Here is a 17,985-nt window from a genome sequence, read left to right as displayed (position 1 = left end):
CAAAGTTTGCATTGTGCTATTCAACTGATTTGTGATCACATTGTTTTATTTATTTGAGCTTGGGGAGTCAGAGCATAAAAATTTGAATTAATTTTACTATCAGGTGACATTGTTTGCATATTGCTTGTGAATTGGGCACTCACTCTGAAGGGATGGGAACTGTGAGAAAAGAAGCTACAACTTTAAACAAAGACTCTATCTGTAGTTGGTGCCATACACCAAGTTAATCATCATGGCTGCAGCGTCTTAACTGCAGCAGCCTTACATGTTGCTAAATGGCATCACTGCAGGGTTATTAGAAATTACTGATTAACTTATAAGTTCTTTTTTATAACGTAGTGTTCCTTTAAATGGTCTAAATTTATAAATGGTAACAGCAGTTTCAGGCAATGCTGTTTCTACACATCAGTTGAGTACAATAATTAGTTAGGTGGAGCAGCATCATACTCAGAACCTACAAAATGAGAATATCTCCAAAATTCTTGCTTTGGTAAAGTGGTAGTGCATATCAAAAACAACTGGGTGACCCAGTATACTGAGTGACTTACATAATCCTTTTCAGCTCCTGGGACTTTGAGACATCTCTAAGAGAGTGCCTTTGTCAGTCTCATCTTTGCTGTCACTGAAAAGTCTTCCACTAAAAAATGGTTGTGGTTTAAAAGCTTGTGTTTGTGTAATGCTTTTCATCTTGAAAACAAAGGTTTCTGGGGGAGTTGAAAAGCTTTTGCTTGACAGTCCATCGTCATAGCTTCTACACTGACCTTTTTCCTGGATTATCAAAATGTCACTCTGCACTTTCACAAGAATCTTAGTTTCTCTCATGCTCCAAACTGCAGCAATAGCAGGGTCCTATTACCACTGGATCACTCAGTTGGCTTCTTTGAGAGGCGCAGTCTGACAGAAACAGGAATGGGGTAAGACTGATAGCTAATTCAAAATATCAAAGGCCCTTTCTGACCACCATTTCTTTGACAGAAGGCACAGATTTTGGTTGATTATTAGTCTACACAAATAGTTTTACAATCTCTCTGGGTATGGATGGTCACACTCTGTCTAATTTGGGAGGATTACTTGGGTTTATAAATCAACTTCTCTAATTGTGAATAACACATTTATTGTTAATTGAGCAGTTTTGAGACTTTGTACAAGCTACCATGCAAAATTAACAAAGCTTGTTTTCAGTCTAGTAGTTACGTGAAGTGTTGAATCCAGCTGAGCACAATGCTCATTATCCTTCCCTGTTGGAGTTTATGTTTAAGGGCTTGGCTGAAGAGGTCACAGCAACCTGAAAAACTGTTGTAACTAAGTTCTTGATGCCTCCCCTCAATTTTAGTTAGCTGACTATTTATTCCTATGCTGGAGACAGCCACTAGAAAGAGAACTCCACTGTGTCTGAAGGATACTAATTAAGGAGCTTGGTGTTATATTCACTTCCAAACGGCATCTTGTGTATGTGTAGCATTAATTTCTGATATGTGTGGGATCTGTCATAAACATGCAAAATTGGCATTAAATTAAGTATATTCCTTGGCTTGAAAATATATCCTTATGATTAGCTCTTTATTATGACAGTTTTAAGTATGGACGCAACAAAAATTGGGATAACGAGGAGTAAAACTGCTCAGATCCTTCCGATGATGCAGCAAAAATGTTGATGCTTAAATTTATCAAATAAATGTGCGCTGATCTGTTATTATTCCACCATCTGCAGTACCTGTATTTCTTTCTCATACATATATACACACACACATGTATGTGTATGTATAATATATATATATATATAATATATATATATATATATATATATATATATATATATATATATATATATATATATATATATATATATATATAATTTTCTTAAATATTGAAAAATATTCTTTCCTCTCGTCTTCTTTTACATAATTAAACTAAAGTACAACCACCAACATGCTTTAACATCCTTATTTTTGAATATATAAAGATATATTATTAGAATCAATATATAATTGTTATATAAGAAATGAATTCCTATCAAACATTGTATTTTTGCTCAATTATAAATTTGTTTTCTTTTAGTTGCTTAAAAAGTTTAGCCAGTGCTGCTGCGTTTGTTGTCTGACAGTGGCAAAATATTTCCGCATCCACACTCAGGGGAACCTTGAATTATAGCTGTAAGCTGTGCTTTTGCACATAACTCAAGCACATCACCTTCATGCACAACCTTCTTCTAAGAGTTTGGCAAGAAAGACATTGAGACAAAAAGTACCTCTGATCATTAGGAAAATGAACATATGCTCCTCTATGATAATCTTCTCTAAAGCCAGCGTATGCTTACCCATGATAAGTACCAGGTTATAAATTATCCTGTCATTAATTGAGATTTTGAGCATGAATTCTACACCCCCTACTTTTTGCGTAACTCCACCCACTGCTGAATTTAAAAAAATGCCTGAAACTACAGGGGTTGGAGTGGGAGGTGTAGGGTGATCAGAGAGCGGAGAGTGGGCGGTTCGGGATACACAGGCAGAAATGATTGACAGACAGCAGCTCAGCTCACTGGTAAAATGCAAAGCGAGATTCACAAAGCACCTACCCCACAGAGCATTCTTTGAGGTGGAAGACTTTTCCCCTCCCGAATCTCCTCAACTACACAAGAACAAAGTGGTCCTGAACCGTATCAGTCTGAGGCGTTAGCGCTGTTACGCTGACCTGTCAGTGGCTCCAGCAGCTCTGGAAAGCTGTGGAGACTCGCAGCAGGTTGTGGCAGCTGCAGGAAGTCCTGCTGTAAGTTGCCACCGCTACGATTTGAGCTGCCATCTGTCGCCAGGTGAGGATCAGTAGGTAAAGAATAAAGTCCAGTGTTACTTTTACACCTCTCAAAAGCACAAATCTGTCCCATATAGCAGGAATATTTCATCAGAAACTCTGTAACTTAGATAACCTCTTTATGTCACCAAAAACATAACCTGGTTTTTCCCTGTAGAGGGCATTATGGGGCATTTTTTACCCACAAAATCCCATTTTTAAAATAATTTATCAACAGTATAAGTGATTTTCATCACAATTAAGTAATATTTTGTTGTTTACAGCTCAAAAAACACATCTTTGGGTGCACTACCACCTTCAAAGACTTGACCGGCCCTCCCGATTTGTCATCGGCAGCCTTGGATGTTCGTGCTTTAACAGAATAATAAAAACTGCACTCATTTGTTTACCCAAACAAAACGTTTCATATTTAGAATTTAGCAACCGTTGATATCTGTTCAGCCGAGGCAGACCTGGTACAGACTTGCAGGAATGGTTAGGGGCCATAAGGTCAATCAAGCTAAGAGATGACAGCTATGGGTGACATTTCAATATCATTTTTATTTGCCAGGGTGCAGTAAAATTTTCATGGCACTGATTGAGTTTTCCTGGGGCTGTTCTACTGTTGAAGTCTAAGAGGAATCTTATTTATGTGCATGTGTGTGCAGTTTAGTTCAAATACCTAAAAGTTAGAAATAAATGCAGTAACTCCACAGACAGATGTCTAAAAATAATAATTTTGCTTAAAAAAGAAAATGGAAAAAAATATATATTAAAAGAAAACACTATACTGAAACTGCTGCACTATATGTGTGGGAATCTTCTGATTTTAGAAATGAACGTGTCCACTAAAAGTTCATGACACTCCGTCATTGCTACAAAGGAAAATTGAGAAATGAGACTGAGTAGGTTGTGTCTGTCTCATTTCTCCTTTCTAGACTTGAGTGTAGACACTTAAGCTGCTTGTAACCCAAAAGATTGACTGGTATTTAGATAATGACTAGCAGAGTAGTTAGCATGGCAGGTCAGCTCTCGCTCCCAAATCACAAATAAGCCTTATTATCAGTACTTTGGAGACAATTTAGAAGTTAGAAAGAAGAGTCTGGGTTTTTCCCTTCATACTTTACTTTCCTTCACTGATACCTCCATACATAATTGATCGTTCTTCTTCACTGATGCCTCCTGAAATACATGATAAATTAATTACACTGCAAGCAGATAAGTTAAATGAGGAATCTATCTCATGTTTTAATTTTGTTTTATCTTGTGTAAACGTAATATCTTGTATTGATCTATCTTTGTATTCATCTTAGGAAATTATAATGCGAAGCAAATGATTCATCTCAAATAAAGGAGGAGAAGGATTGTGATAACGAAAGTCTGTAAAAGTTGTCCTTTTAAGAAATTAGATCTAAACTCATAATTCTTTATGGCAGAAAGGGAGATTATTCTGTGTTTCACTTATTTAGGTGTTGGAGTAGTGAAATATATTTTGAGTGAACTGTACAAAGTAGATGTAAGTCTTTGGCTTCAACAGAAATATAGGGTGTTAACCAAGTGTATGCCCTGGCTTTTACTAGGGCTGCACGATATCAGGAAAACATGTGATAACACTGTTGAAAGTTGCGATAACAGTATGATGTGCGATAAAGAAAAAAATGTCATGCAGAGAATTCGGCTGAACTTTATAGCTTGTGCTATAATATTATAATAACGTATAATAGCTTTGTAGCTTTGCTGTTGTAATACAGGCAGATTGTCTGTTGTGATGCAGGCGCTGCATCGGTCTGTCGTGGTGAAGAAGGAGCTAAGCCAAAAGGTGAAGCTCTCAATTTTACCGGTCGATCTATGTTCCTATACTCACCTATGGTCACGAGATTTGGGTAGTGGCCGAAAGAGGTGCCTCTGCTGGGTGACCGGGCTCTCTCTTAGAGATGGGTGAGAAGCTCGGTGATCCGAGAGGGGCTCAAGAGTAGAGCACACACTGCTGCTCCTCTGCATCAAGAGGAGCCAGATGAGGTGGCTCGAGCATCTGGATGCCTCCCTGATGAGGTGTACCCGGCACGTCCCACTGGGAGGAGACCCCGGGGAAGATCCAAGGACACTCTGGAGGGATTATGTCTAACTAATATGAACAAATCAGTAACTGTGGACCACTGTCTAACGTCCTGAGTCCAGATGTGCATGCTGATGTCCATGTTGACTGATACAAGGTAGTCGGGACTCACAGTAATGGTGTCAACACAAGGTGGCATAACACACAAAAAGGCTGCTGGAAATGTCTACAGCGGCAATTAAACGTGTATCCGCTGGTGCTTGGCAGAAGCATTTAATGTGTCTTGCAGAGTACCTGTGTTTATAGTGTATCATCTCTCTTCTAACCAGTGTAGTTCCACATAGCTGACGAAGTGCTGTTCTGTTTGAGTTTTTCTGCATCTACATTTTCATCGCCTTCAACATTACAACGCTCACTTCACGTGCTCAATTGTAGCATCTGTTAGCTACATGGAACAGGCATCCAGGACAGTAAAAGTACATTTGATTTGCCACAATAAATGCACAGCAGCATTTGGAACGTCCTGTCACTTCCTTAAAATATGCAAATAGGGACTACTATTTATAGTAGTATTTTATATAGTATATTTAGTATAAACTCTAATCTCATCAACTGTACTTCTACTCAGCAGCCAAACTGAAGCCCAAATCAGGACTTGTTGAATAGAGCTAACCTAATTGCCATTATGTGTGATTTGTAGACTTCTTTGGGTGCTGACTTGTGTATAATACATTGCCATTGTAGTATTGAGTTGGTTAAATCTGTGATCTATGTTTGATTTGCTTAAAAAATAGGAACTTTGGCTTAATCAGATTTTTATAGTATGCATCTTTATTCATGTAAATGACACCAAACATCCACAGATGCACTGAATCAACATCAGAATTATCCAAAGTGAGTCATAATGTCAGTTAAGATTCATAGCTCTGCTAACCAGTAGAAGATTATTGGTTATTGGCCTTATTTTTCTAACAGGAAGTCCATGTCTACCTGTCATATAAGCTGGTGTTATTTGAGATCACAATATGTTTATGTAGGTTATGTAGTTTGCAGTACTCGTAGAGGTTATAGGGATTGACAGTAAATGGAAATGAGGAGATAGAAGCCATATAAGTAATATCCCTAAACTGTACTCTAAACTGACATTGTTTGAATAAGTTAGCTTGCAGCGTTAAGCTAGCAGGGGTCTGCAGCGTTTCTCCGAGAGTTGCCAGGTTCATTTACATTCATAATGGGTAAATCCCCATTCTTTTTTATCATGTATAAAGTGCAGGATAAATGTGTGGCGCTTACTAAATTGGATTTGAAATGAAAAGAATGAAAAGTAATTTTATTAGAGACAAAGCTAGTGAGTGCAAGTAATTAGGTTCTACTTTAGTTAGCTTAGGTTGCTCACGTCCAATTTCTGGCTAAGATGATGAAAGGGGGGGAAGTCACATCCTTGTATGTCATCCTAAATGTGCATTTTAAAAGGATAGTTAATTATAACAGCTTAAAAGGCTGACTGTGTCTGAGTAAAGTTTTGCTTCACTGACTTGACTTTAAAGGCTGCCAGAAGAGAGCAGTTATGATTAGAAAAGGTCACTGGCTGGATGACTTGAAGAGGCTACAGTTAACATTACGCATACTGCATTTATCCTCAGTTAAATTGCTATTTATCTGCAGCTGATGCAGCTCAGTATAAAGATAGCTTGATTTAATAGAACAGAGAGTGCAATTTGTAACATTAAAGCAGCAAAAAGCCTAATCATTTGTCCAGATTGGAATTGTTAAAATAGAAACCATTTCAATAACAAAACCAACAGCTGAGTAATCAAGGCCTCATGGAGGCAAAGTGCTTTTGGACTTTTTGCCTTGAAAATGAGAGCCTTGATTTAGCCATGGGAGTGAGAGTAGTGATTAGACAAGGGCTTATGCAAGTGTAAAGAGGGGAGGGGGGTTTCATGGGACGTGTGCACATGCGATTAGTTGGCCTCAGCAGCCTCTGACAGTGTTGTCTCCTTCCCCACCAAATTTAATTACTGTTGTTGAACCTTCCCTTTCACCCTGGATAATGGAAATGTCTCTGGTCTGATATCAGTCAGGCTTCTCTTGGTGGTGGCATTGGTCCTGTATTTACTTATTTGTTAGAAGTCAGTAATAGATGCAAGTCCATCCTTGTTCTTCCAGTTTTAGCTGGTTGGTGTGGTTATCATTATGTCTGTGCACATTATCTTAATATGAACTGTCCTCAAAATGTTGCTACAAAAATTATTGTTTGAAAGAAAAGGGTTATCATGCACATAACTTAACAAAAGCCTTCCTTTTTAACACTTTAACCCTAATAAACCAACACTTTTGTCCATTTAAGAGGTTCCAAGGTTCTCCCTCTGGTGTCCTATCTCATATTTCCCTTTCACACTTGTCCTTTGGTCCAGGTCACTGTGACCGCTATTGTTTAAAAGTACCAGCAATTGGATACTAAATTAAATTTTACCAAATCATTATATATGATTTGGTTAGCACCAACTATGGGCTCCATGGCAGATGCAGATAGGCTCTAAACTCTTTGAAATGGAAATGGAGCTGCAGAAGGTGGGATGCTCTTTATCAGTCTGGTTTCTGTCACAGGTAATGGAAACTGAGCCAGAAAATCACCTTTAACCTCTCTTGTGTGTGTATATATGCAGAGATTTTTATTGGCAAGAGATTTGCATGATCATATTGCAGATTTTTGACCCAAGCAAAGGGCAGGAAATAATTAGTATGCATTGAAATAATTTCCATATTTCTCATTTCTGTCCATTCCTCGTCACTTCTTCTGTGCTTTCTGTGCTGCTGGGGATTAGAAAGTGTTTCAGTAGGGTCTTAAAATGAGACTTAGCATACTGCTCTGTGATAGGAGCCTTGTAATACGAGAACATATGCTCATATTTTGCACAGACAAAAATTATAAAGCTGATGAAAGACGGGTATGCAAAACAGATTTTCATTCAGCGGCCACCCTGGTCCTTGTCTCTGCTTCCTCTCTTTCCATCTCCCTTTTCCCCTCCCAGCGAGCTGTTTTCTTGCTGCTGGTCTTGTGACATGTTGCAGAGCATCTCTTGGGAGCTGTCTGTTTATCTGGCTCCCTCCTACCAGTTTAGCATCTGTGTGCAACCTCTGTTGTGTCTTAATTGTTGAAATGTAAAGCCCTCATGAGATTTATGGTGTGTGTGCACATGTAGTAAATGTGTGGGCTGTCTGTGCATGTTTGACTGTGATACAAAGTTGTATATCTTGTTGGCAGAATATTTGGGTATTGAATTAAAGTTGATCCAACAGCTTTAGTCAGCAAAAATATTTGGCCTGGTGAGTGGAACCTGTCATGACCTGTCATTGCAAAGCTCAACCTGCTGCACACACTGCTGCAGCCTTCTATAAATCATGATATTGTTTAGTTGAGCTTTGGAGAGAGTCCAGCAAGGGTATTATTATTATTATCCATATTATTTATATTATTAGTATTATCCATTATTATACAGGTCCATAGTTAGGTTAAAATAACTGGAATAATTAGATATCTGCATATTACCTGACTTGTTTACTATAATGTATCATGCTTCGGGTGTCTTTATTAAGTAAAACATGTTTTACTTGCACACAGTTTTGCAAAAGAACTGCTTGATTGCTTGCTTGATAAATTAACAACAGCTTGATTTTTCAAATGAAATTGACAGGATGTGGCAAAGTGAACAAAACCTGTTGGGTTGAAATAATGGTTACTATGCTTCAACTGCTGCAACAGATTTGCAGAAATATAGCTGTTCAAATTGCAGTTGTGTTTTTCTGTTTGTTTACGCTTTTAGGGAATACAAATCATCTCCGACTCTTCTTTCCCATCAGACTCATACAGGCTTTTTACTCCCTATAGGAGGACAAAAATATTATATCCTCTGCTAAACAATGCAAACACAGTCGGGTTCACAAAGCAACTTTTTCTTTGATTATCAAGCATATATTCACTAAGGGATGTAGCCCTATTTTAGGTTTATGGATGCAGCATATGTAAACATGAAACAGGCTACCTCATGATTGACATATCTAAAAATCTATTTTAGGAGAGCAGGACAATTTCAGAGTTTACTTGGCTCTCAAGGAATTGCTTGGTATATTTTCCTCCATTTATTTAAAAAAAAAAGTGTGTCATTGAAAAGGCAGAAATTATGTGCCAGTAAGTAGTGGTTTATTTGGACATTTGTTAACTGTTTCACCTCAATATATCCAGAACCTTTGCAGCATGCTTCCCAATTACAATGGTGAAACCAAAAGACAAATATTATTCAAAGATAAACTAACCAGACATAAAGAAACTGGTAAATAGGTGCCATTGTTGTGGTGGTTTTCAGTGCATGCACATTGCATAGAGTAATAGTGAGCATGCACAAAGTAGAATAAGATCTCACTGTTTCTCTAAAGCCCTCATTTGCTATATCCTCACTTTAGAATGTTAAAATTCAGCATTTCTGACCAGAAACAGTCTTTGCATGGGCAATGAAGCACAGATTAATAATCATTTGTTTTTATTAATACAGTATCTCACAGAAGTGAGTACAACCCTCACATTTTTGCAAATATTTTATTATATCTTTTCATGGAGAAACACTTTAGAAATTAAACTTTTATATACAGAACACCAAACTATAGAAACTAAACTTTGATACTCTATATGTCAAAATTTCACTTTTATAGTGTTGACCCATGAAAAGATATAATAAAATATTTGCAAACATGTGAGGGGTGTATTCACTTCTGTGAGATACTGTGCATGTTATTTAGCAGGTTCTTAGTAGGAAAAGTTATGTTTATTTTAATTCTAAGCCAGGGTTGTCCAGCTTGACACCTCTGTTATATCTTCTATCTGTATGCACTTTCCTTTATTTAGTCCCACCTGCTGTAACGTCCTTTTTGTCACTGTCAATAGACTGTTATTGACCCTCATACAATGAACCACTTCATCACATCCCATTCTGAAACCTTGTTAGCCCATTAATACCCAAATTTAAAATATTGCAGTATTTTGATGATGTGTTTCTTAAATAAATGAGAGTCTCATTTTCACCTCAGTGATATATCTGTGTATTAGAGGTGACTTATGGCATGATATTTGCTTAAAGTACTGTTGCACAACACACATTCCTTGAACCTAAACACACCCGAGAAAGGGCATGGAGCCTGCGATTCCAGCATTAATGGTCCTGGCAAGTTGTATCTATGGTGGACACTCCCAGAGGGCTTTTGTGCTGCTGCTTGGTTGAGGAATGCTTTGTCACTGGCTGGGTGGTGCCCAGTAAGAGGGAGACTCATGTTAGTCTGAACGGTGCTTTTGCAGCAGTGAGACTTGGAGCAGGTTTTTTTTTTTTTTTTTTTTTTTTTTTTTTTGCAATGCATATTGATGTTGTTCATGACAAAAGTGGACTGCCTTTCTGTTTTTGTGATAATAGATGTATTTTCAAAAGACTGATCATCTGTGGCCATACCCCTCAGTGCATATAGTATATTCTTATCCTTGCCAATATTTATGTGTTATAGACTGAGGGAGCATATTTCTTAATCATTCTTAAGTTATTCAGGACTTTTTATGCTAATGCTGCCACAATCCAGCTTCTAACCTTCCCAAATGCTATCCTTGCTGATTCATCTGCATTATCTACAGTATTATAGCTGCCTATTTGCATCCTAAGAGGCTGACTACATCATTATGTAGTTGATATCTAAGCCACAATCAGCTTTTGCTATAGCTCGGGTAAGCGTGATTGAGGAGGATCAGCACCTTTTAAACACATATTATATAAAGCTTGACAAACTTGTCGCAGTTTACTGTCAGATTCAACAATTGAGTGTGATGTTGCTGTTTTTTTTGTTGTTTTTCTCCACATCAAACTGTGCTTATCCTCATATTTCAGTCACCTGAAGCTGTGAAGTTGTCATGCTTATATTTGTCAAAATAATGGTTATTCTTCTCATCAGATTTCAGTAGTCCTTGCATATGTTCTCAGCCAGCAGTCTTTATACACTACAGGAATCTTGTGCTTTTTCTACGTATGTGCAATAGCATAGCTTTATAATGTTGACAGGGGCAGCATTTGGCTGTTTTGCATGAACTGAGTTCAGGCTGAGGTGCCGAAGCTTGTCTCATGTATTTTTTACAGATGGCGTTGCTGTGCAGGGGTCATATATCAGACTTTGTTTGTACTGAGGGACTTGAGCTATTATGTAAGCTTTAATAAGTCTTCCACTAAGGCTGTGATATACAGGGATATTTGTTCAATGTTGTCTTCACTTTGCACAGAGAGCTGCAGTAATATATGTGGTTATAAACAGAACTTGTTGTTGTAATAAATCAAACTGTAATGATTGGCAGCACGGGCTCAGCAACTTGTATGGGTGTCATGGTGGACTGGAGGGCCCTGTTTTCTGAAATTCAGGAAGTATTTAATTTCCCCATCAGTAGACTGTTAACAACAAAGGTGCGACAGTACCATTTATCAGCAGGGAAGTATCATTTTAAAGTTCATGTGAAAAAATAAATTAATAAAGTTCATGTGATCATTTTGCTCTCCTAACAGCTTTTAGAAATTTCCTTTTTACTTTTGGCAGCTTCAGACTGATTTAAGTAGACCTTAAGGTGAATGAGCCAAGGTATCTTTGTGCTGAATGATGAGTCATGATTGGAAGATTAGATGCATTGATGTTGCTGCATAAATCAATTACAAGCAGAAGCTCATCTCCAGAAGTAGCCCTATGCTGTAATACACCATATTCAAAGGAATTTTCTCCATATAGTTGACCCACTTGTCTCTTGATGATGAAAGAAAGGCTTAAAATGACTGTCTCCAAGGGGTTCTTTGCTCATTTAACATTTTACTGTCATCTCCTGTTAGGATCTGGGTCAAAGTCAGGGTAAAAGGGGAAAGTACAGTCAAAAACGAGAAAAATGTTGGAGGTAATTCAAGGCTTTATAGACTTAACTTACCAAGATATTGTGTTGAGATGTGATCGGAACTGCATTTCATGATAAATGAAATGCAGTTAGCTCTTAAATACAAAGGGTCATTGAAATTTATGTTTCATTTGGCATCCTAACCAGGGGTTTGTAAAAAGCAGCATTTAAGCCTCACAGATTTTTAAAGCATTTTTCCTGAGTGGCTTATTAGTACATCTGTAGTCCATTTCCCACCTGCAGAAACACTGACACAACATTAACTGTGTTTACATGTAGCACTTTTGATCTGAACGAACGCCCAATCAGAATAAAAATGCATCATGTAAACATATCAGCTGATCCGATCGGCCTTGATCGGAAAGAATTTTCAATCTGATTGAAAGGGGTGGTGTAAACCTTTTATGATCAGATTAACTGTGAAAAAAATCACAATTCTGATCTACTCATTCTGATAGTTTTAGTGGCATATGTTTCTGCATGTGTTTAAACTCATTAGGGTTACGTAACGTAATAAGTTTCAGGAAAATCTTGAAAAATGGCATCAGGAAAACAGACAGGGACTGGCGGTCAGATTTTGTTAGAAACTGAAAGAGTTAAAGGTTATTGATCTCTTCGATGGTCAAAAGGTTCAAAATGAAAAAAAAAAGTAAAAGAAAATCCTTTTTCCAAGCTTGTAGGCATTGCTCATGTCAAAAGCGGTACAATCATATTAAACCTGTCCATCATGTAAACACAAATGATCGGATCACTTTAAACATTTCAGCTGGAATCTCTGATCAGATTGTTTTAATGGGATAGATGAAATATTTGTCCATGTAAACATAGCTTATAAGTTCATAGAATAACAATGGACATTTTTCTACATGGATTTTTAATACACATGACCTACTTTAAAGATTTTTTATCAACTTAGGCAAACACACTGACTTTATCTTGCTTTTGCTTTGCAAGAATGAAAAAAAATCTTTTCTGTGCATGTTTCTCGTCTAATTTTACTGATAAGATTGACAGTGGTGAGCCACTCTGTGTCATCCACATCAATGTCTCCCTGTAGAAGTAGAAAGGACTGCATTTTCTGTGTGATGACACTTTATACAGAGGGAAAAGAAAAACATGTAAACACTGGCTTGATTGTTTTCATATTCATGTCTGTATTTTTTTAATTAAGAAACTCCACTGGATTAATTTTGCCTTGATTGTCAAATGAAAATCGTTTTACTGAACATTTATTTGACCCCTCTTTTCATCTTCCTTTTGAAACAAGACAGGAGTCCATTATCTGAGGTCATGAGAAAATTATTGGTAGCTTTCACCAGAACTGTTTCTCTGCTATGATGGGCTCTGAATCCTGACTGAAACTCATTATACTGATTATTTCTGTGAAAATAGCCTCATAGTTGTGTGCTTTTCTTTCAACAAACTTAAAAGCATTGAGTACATACAGTAGCCCGTCAATTGAAATATATTGATCAAATCCAAGGCAGAAGTAATAATTAAGGGAACAGCTTTCTTGAACAGTCTGGTTGGGATGGGGTTTAAAATACAAAATTTCAGTGGTTCCCAAACTTTTTGAGCCACGACCCCAAGATAACATAAGTTATATAAACTCAAAAGTTATTAAGAAAGGATCAGAACAGGGTCATGAAGAAATACCTTTGTTCACTTTCAATATTTCCATACTTTATAACAAGATCAAGAGTATGATCAAGATTGTGATTAGGTCTGTGTGCAATTTATAAAAAGCCAATTGAGTCTAGTCTAGTACTAAAGGTATCATTTAGCCAAAAAGCTGAGATCTGGCCCAATGCAGAAGGAGAGGAGGGAGAGGGAGATTAAGCAGTTGGTGAAGAGGTGTCGTTATCTACGAAATCAGTGGAGGAAGGCAAGCAAAGAGGAGAAGGAGGGCTTGAAGCCACTGTGGGAGGAGGTAAAGCAAAATCTTGCCAGCCTGCGGAGGGCAGATCGCATTCGCAAACGCAGAAGGTGAAAGGAAAAGGAAAAGAGCAGTTTCTTCAAAAATTCCTTCAAGCATGCGAGACAGCTGCTAGAGGACAAGAGAAGCGGGAAGCTGGAGATTACCAGACCGGAGCTTGAAGATCACATCAGGGAGCAGTACAGTATCTGCTGGGATCCCCTGGCTATGTTCCTCGCCCAGCTCCCCCAGCCTTCCTGTTCAATGCTCCCCTCTCCAAACTCAGCGAGTTAGCAGACATGGTCCGGAGGGCAAGAGCAGCCTCAGCCCCAGGCCCTAACAGGATACCATACAAGATGTGCAAGTACTGCCCAGGGGTCCTGGGAGACCTGTGGAACCTGATGAGTGGCTTGGAAGAACCAAGTTATCCCGTCAGTGTGGCAAAGAGCTGTCACAGTTTTCATCTCGAAAGAGCAGAACTCCAGTACCAGCAGCATGGAACATTCAGCAGTAATATGATAGCAGATCCCACCAACTCATCAAGTTCACCTTGGAATTTTTCTACATCCCAGTCTGCATTAGATTCCTAGTAGCTAAGTACTTTGAGGACCTCCGGATGTGCTGTACCCACCAGGACTTCACAACAGGCTGGTAACAGCTGGAAGTAGCCATTGCCATGAGATGCTCAATCTCTCCTATCCTGTTTGTTGCAGCCTTCAAGATCGTCCCCATAGGGGCTAGGTCGATTATCAGAGGAGTGGAACTGCCTTCAGGTCAAAGGCTACCAGCAGTGAGAGGCTATATGGATGATACTACCACCATACTCTGGTCAAAGGCTTCCAAAGAAGATTGAAGAGCAGTGGTGGTGGCAGAGGTGGCAAGAGCTGAAAAGGAATGCCTTACCATCAAAGCAGTGTCCCAGGGCCAGCAAGAACATTGGACATCATGGGAAGGTCTCATAAGCAGGCCCATCATGTCATGGTCTGATCTTTGGAAGATTCCCCCAACCCATGCTCAACTTCCTGATCAGAGAAACGTATGACACCTTACCTTGTCCCTGAAACCTCCACCAATGGTTTGGTGCTGAAGAGACCTGTCCCCTCGGCAACATCATCAGTGCAAGCCTCTAGCACATCCTGTCAGGCTGCAGGGCAGTGTTGGCTCAAGGCCGCTGCAGATGGCAATACGACCTAATGCTGAAAAAGCTGGCAGAGGTGGCAGAGTCATGCAGACAGGAGGCAAACAGCAGACCTTCCGCTCCAGGCAGACATGCCGTGCAGTTTGCAAGGGCTGGAAAGAATGTCAAGTCCCCTACCAGAGAGACACAACAAAACTCCTCTCACAGGGCAGTGAGTGGATCTTGAGGGTTGACCTGGGGAATTGGTTCCACTTCCCCAGGGAGATTGTGGAAACATCGCTCCGGCCAGACTTGGTCATGTGGTCAGAGGCTTGCAAGACAATCCCTCTGGACGAACTCACTGTCTCATGGGAAGGGGAGCTGGAGGCCGCTAATGAGTGGAAGTGATCCAAGTATGCAGACCTGGCGGCAGTGTGCAGGGAGGCTGGCTGGAAAGCTGTTACGTGCCCTGTGGAAGTGGGGGGGAGATCCCTGTCATCGCTCAGCCATTAGGAGACGTACTGGGTTTAAAGGAGCAAAACATCAATGACTGGTGGTCCCCAGCTGAAAACCCACGTAGGCCCACAGGGGTGTTCAGTAAGGTGTCATAGCACACCCGTCCAAAGGCAGTGGTGGAGGTGTGTCAGCCAGCAATGGACAGCAAGATAACATCACCTGTATCATGACATGTTTAGGCTTTTTCAACATCCTCATAAAGTAGATTGACTTTTTCTGTACGTATAGCACTCAGTGAGTTCAGAGTAGGGATGGGTGTATTGATACTCTACTCTGGAGTTGATACTTTGATATCAGCCAAACAAAATATTGGATTCAATACATTTTTGAATATTGATTCTCCATTTTGCTTATACAAAACAAGCCTTTTGTTTTAGCTTCAGAGAGTTTTAGGCAATAAAGCACAGCAACAGTGGCCATGTTTTACATGAGTTTTAATCCCCCTGTAATTCAGAATAAAAATTAAATCCTTTTTAAATGCCCTTGTAAACACCTAAGTCTGAACGAAAACGACCATTCCAAATTATACTTAAATCCGAAGTAAGTGGCTGGTTTATTCTGATTTGAAATTCGAATTGAATAATTCTTTGATCGTGTCTACGTTCATTCCGCTTTAAATTAATTTAGGTGGTCTGCACATATTCTTTTCCTTGTCACGGTGACGTTCTTTAAGGGGCAAAAATTATTGATATCAGTATCCATATAAATGAAAAAGTATCATAGACTAATGGTATCATATCAACAGGAAAAATTTGGTATCACCCATCCCTAGATCAGAGGTATGAAAAATTAGTCAATAACTCTGAAAGGGTTAGGTAGATTATGACTCTTGAGTAAAATTCCTTTTCAGTCTGTCTCCAGAAAATGACTTGATAAGTTTGTAAAGATGATTCATGTCAGATTTTGAGGAACAGAATAGTTTAACAGAAGTCCTTTGTGCTTGTCATTTATTTGCTTTTTAAGGAACTTTCTGACAGATCCATATCAAAATCGTCCACCTTTCTTCTTCCTCTTATGTTTAGCACAATGAAACATGGTTGAAACCAGCTTTAATTTAAATCCACAGAGTGTTAGCTGCTAAATATTCTCACCAAATGTATTTTCTTTGAAAGGACTCTTCGCCTTCAAGCAGTGAAATAATTGAGCCTTCATTGCATGACTGGGGTTTTTCCAAACTACCGTGGGCAGGTGCAATTCAGTGAGGATGTTGCCAATTGTAACAGTGCTCTTTAAAAGATTCAAGTACCAATCGGCCTCTCTTTTGTCTCTCTCCCCAGCTCTATTTCTGTCTCCTCTTCTCACTCTTATCTTTTCCTCTGTGTCCGTCTCTCTTTTTTTTCCTCTTCTATGTCTGCTCTCAGTGAGTTCATACAACTGCTTTCATGCTTGGATATTTGTGAAATAAACACAAATGTTGGTCTGGCTCAGCGACATGGCATTGAGAAAATAATGATTACATTTTTGGGACTGTGCAGCAGCTGAGGCAATACATTAACCAGGCTGTCTTAGCTTGTTGTTGGGATATAAACAAAACCATCACCTTGACAACAAAAGGCATTCATGCAGAAATAAAAATGCCCAGAGCCCACATCACCTTAAAAACCCTGAAAATCTTTTATTTTTTTGCCAAAAGTTTTCAGCATGTCATTGTATAAATTATAGAAGGGTCTGAATAACACTTCTAACTGATGTTGTGCATTCAGGAGGATTTTGTTGGGGAAAATTATCTGGGAGCCATATCTCATAAATAGGTCAAATTCTTTCTCCTGCCTGTGCCTCTGCTTCATGCGTGTTCAGCTTCTAATGGTGTCTTTTTGCTGAATGAAAAACGCCAGGATTAACATTCCCTGAGACCTATACTTGACTAACTTAACACATCCTCTCCTTCTTTTTTCTCTTTCAGATGAAATCAAAGAGGAATCAGAAAAATTAAGGTAAGTCAATGATGAATTATGTAACACAATCTGGCAGCGAGGGTCATTTAATGGGTTTTGTTTCTCTGTGCATGTTGAGGCTGTGTAAAATTCATGGCTCCGTCGGAGGCCTCTCCGTTGCTTTCTCCTGTGTTTCGGCTAGTAAAGGGGATTAGAAAGCTGTGTGTGTTTTGTGTGTTCGTCCATACACACAGCCTCCAGTGTGTTTTTGTTTGTTTCTTCGCCTGGCCCGTTCCCAACAGCCCCCTTGCATTCTCATTAATGGCTTTCTTCATGAAGCTGTGCCCGTCGCTGAACTTGCTTTTGACTGTTGGGGTTTATTCATGACGTGCTCTTGAACGGGCTGCCATGTAACGCAGGCTGTGGAATGTGACATAGAATAAGAACCACCTCTCCTTTCTCCCTTCCATCATTTCTTCTCCCCTTCTACTCATTTTTATATCCTAATACGTTGTTGTACCGCACCATTTCCCCTCTTACATGTAGTGCCTCTCATCATTTCTTTCCATTTCCTGCATTTGATACACCAATCCCCACATTTCATTCCAAATTTCATTGTTATGGTCGGGATTTTGAGATCAAAGATAGATGTTGAGACTGTCTGCAGCCACACCCAACTTTTGTTCAAATGCTGCTGCTTTTGGTTTCACCTCAGGTGCTTCACTAGTCTCTTATTTTTCTTGTTTAAGATGTAAAAGT

The 17,985-nt window shown here is 39.0% G+C and overlaps 1 protein-coding gene across 2 annotated transcripts in view; it reads left to right on the top strand.

The window, feature by feature from the left end:
- The window catches only part of arfgef1 (ADP-ribosylation factor guanine nucleotide-exchange factor 1 (brefeldin A-inhibited)), a 49,895-nt gene that overhangs the window by 1,762 nt on the left and 30,148 nt on the right, over positions 1–17,985 (top strand). For both annotated transcript variants that reach the window (XM_041967508.1, XM_041967507.1), the window contains exon 2: positions 17,256–17,286. In XM_041967508.1, the coding sequence (XP_041823442.1) occupies positions 17,256–17,286 (31 nt within the window). The remainder of the gene's footprint in view (positions 1–17,255; positions 17,287–17,985) is intronic.

This window comes from Melanotaenia boesemani, chromosome 18 (assembly GCF_017639745.1).
Source record: "Melanotaenia boesemani isolate fMelBoe1 chromosome 18, fMelBoe1.pri, whole genome shotgun sequence".
NCBI classification, from domain to species: Eukaryota; Metazoa; Chordata; class Actinopteri; order Atheriniformes; family Melanotaeniidae; genus Melanotaenia; species Melanotaenia boesemani.
Note: the sequence above shows the minus strand (reverse complement) of the source record. Positions and strands in the feature narration are given on the sequence as shown.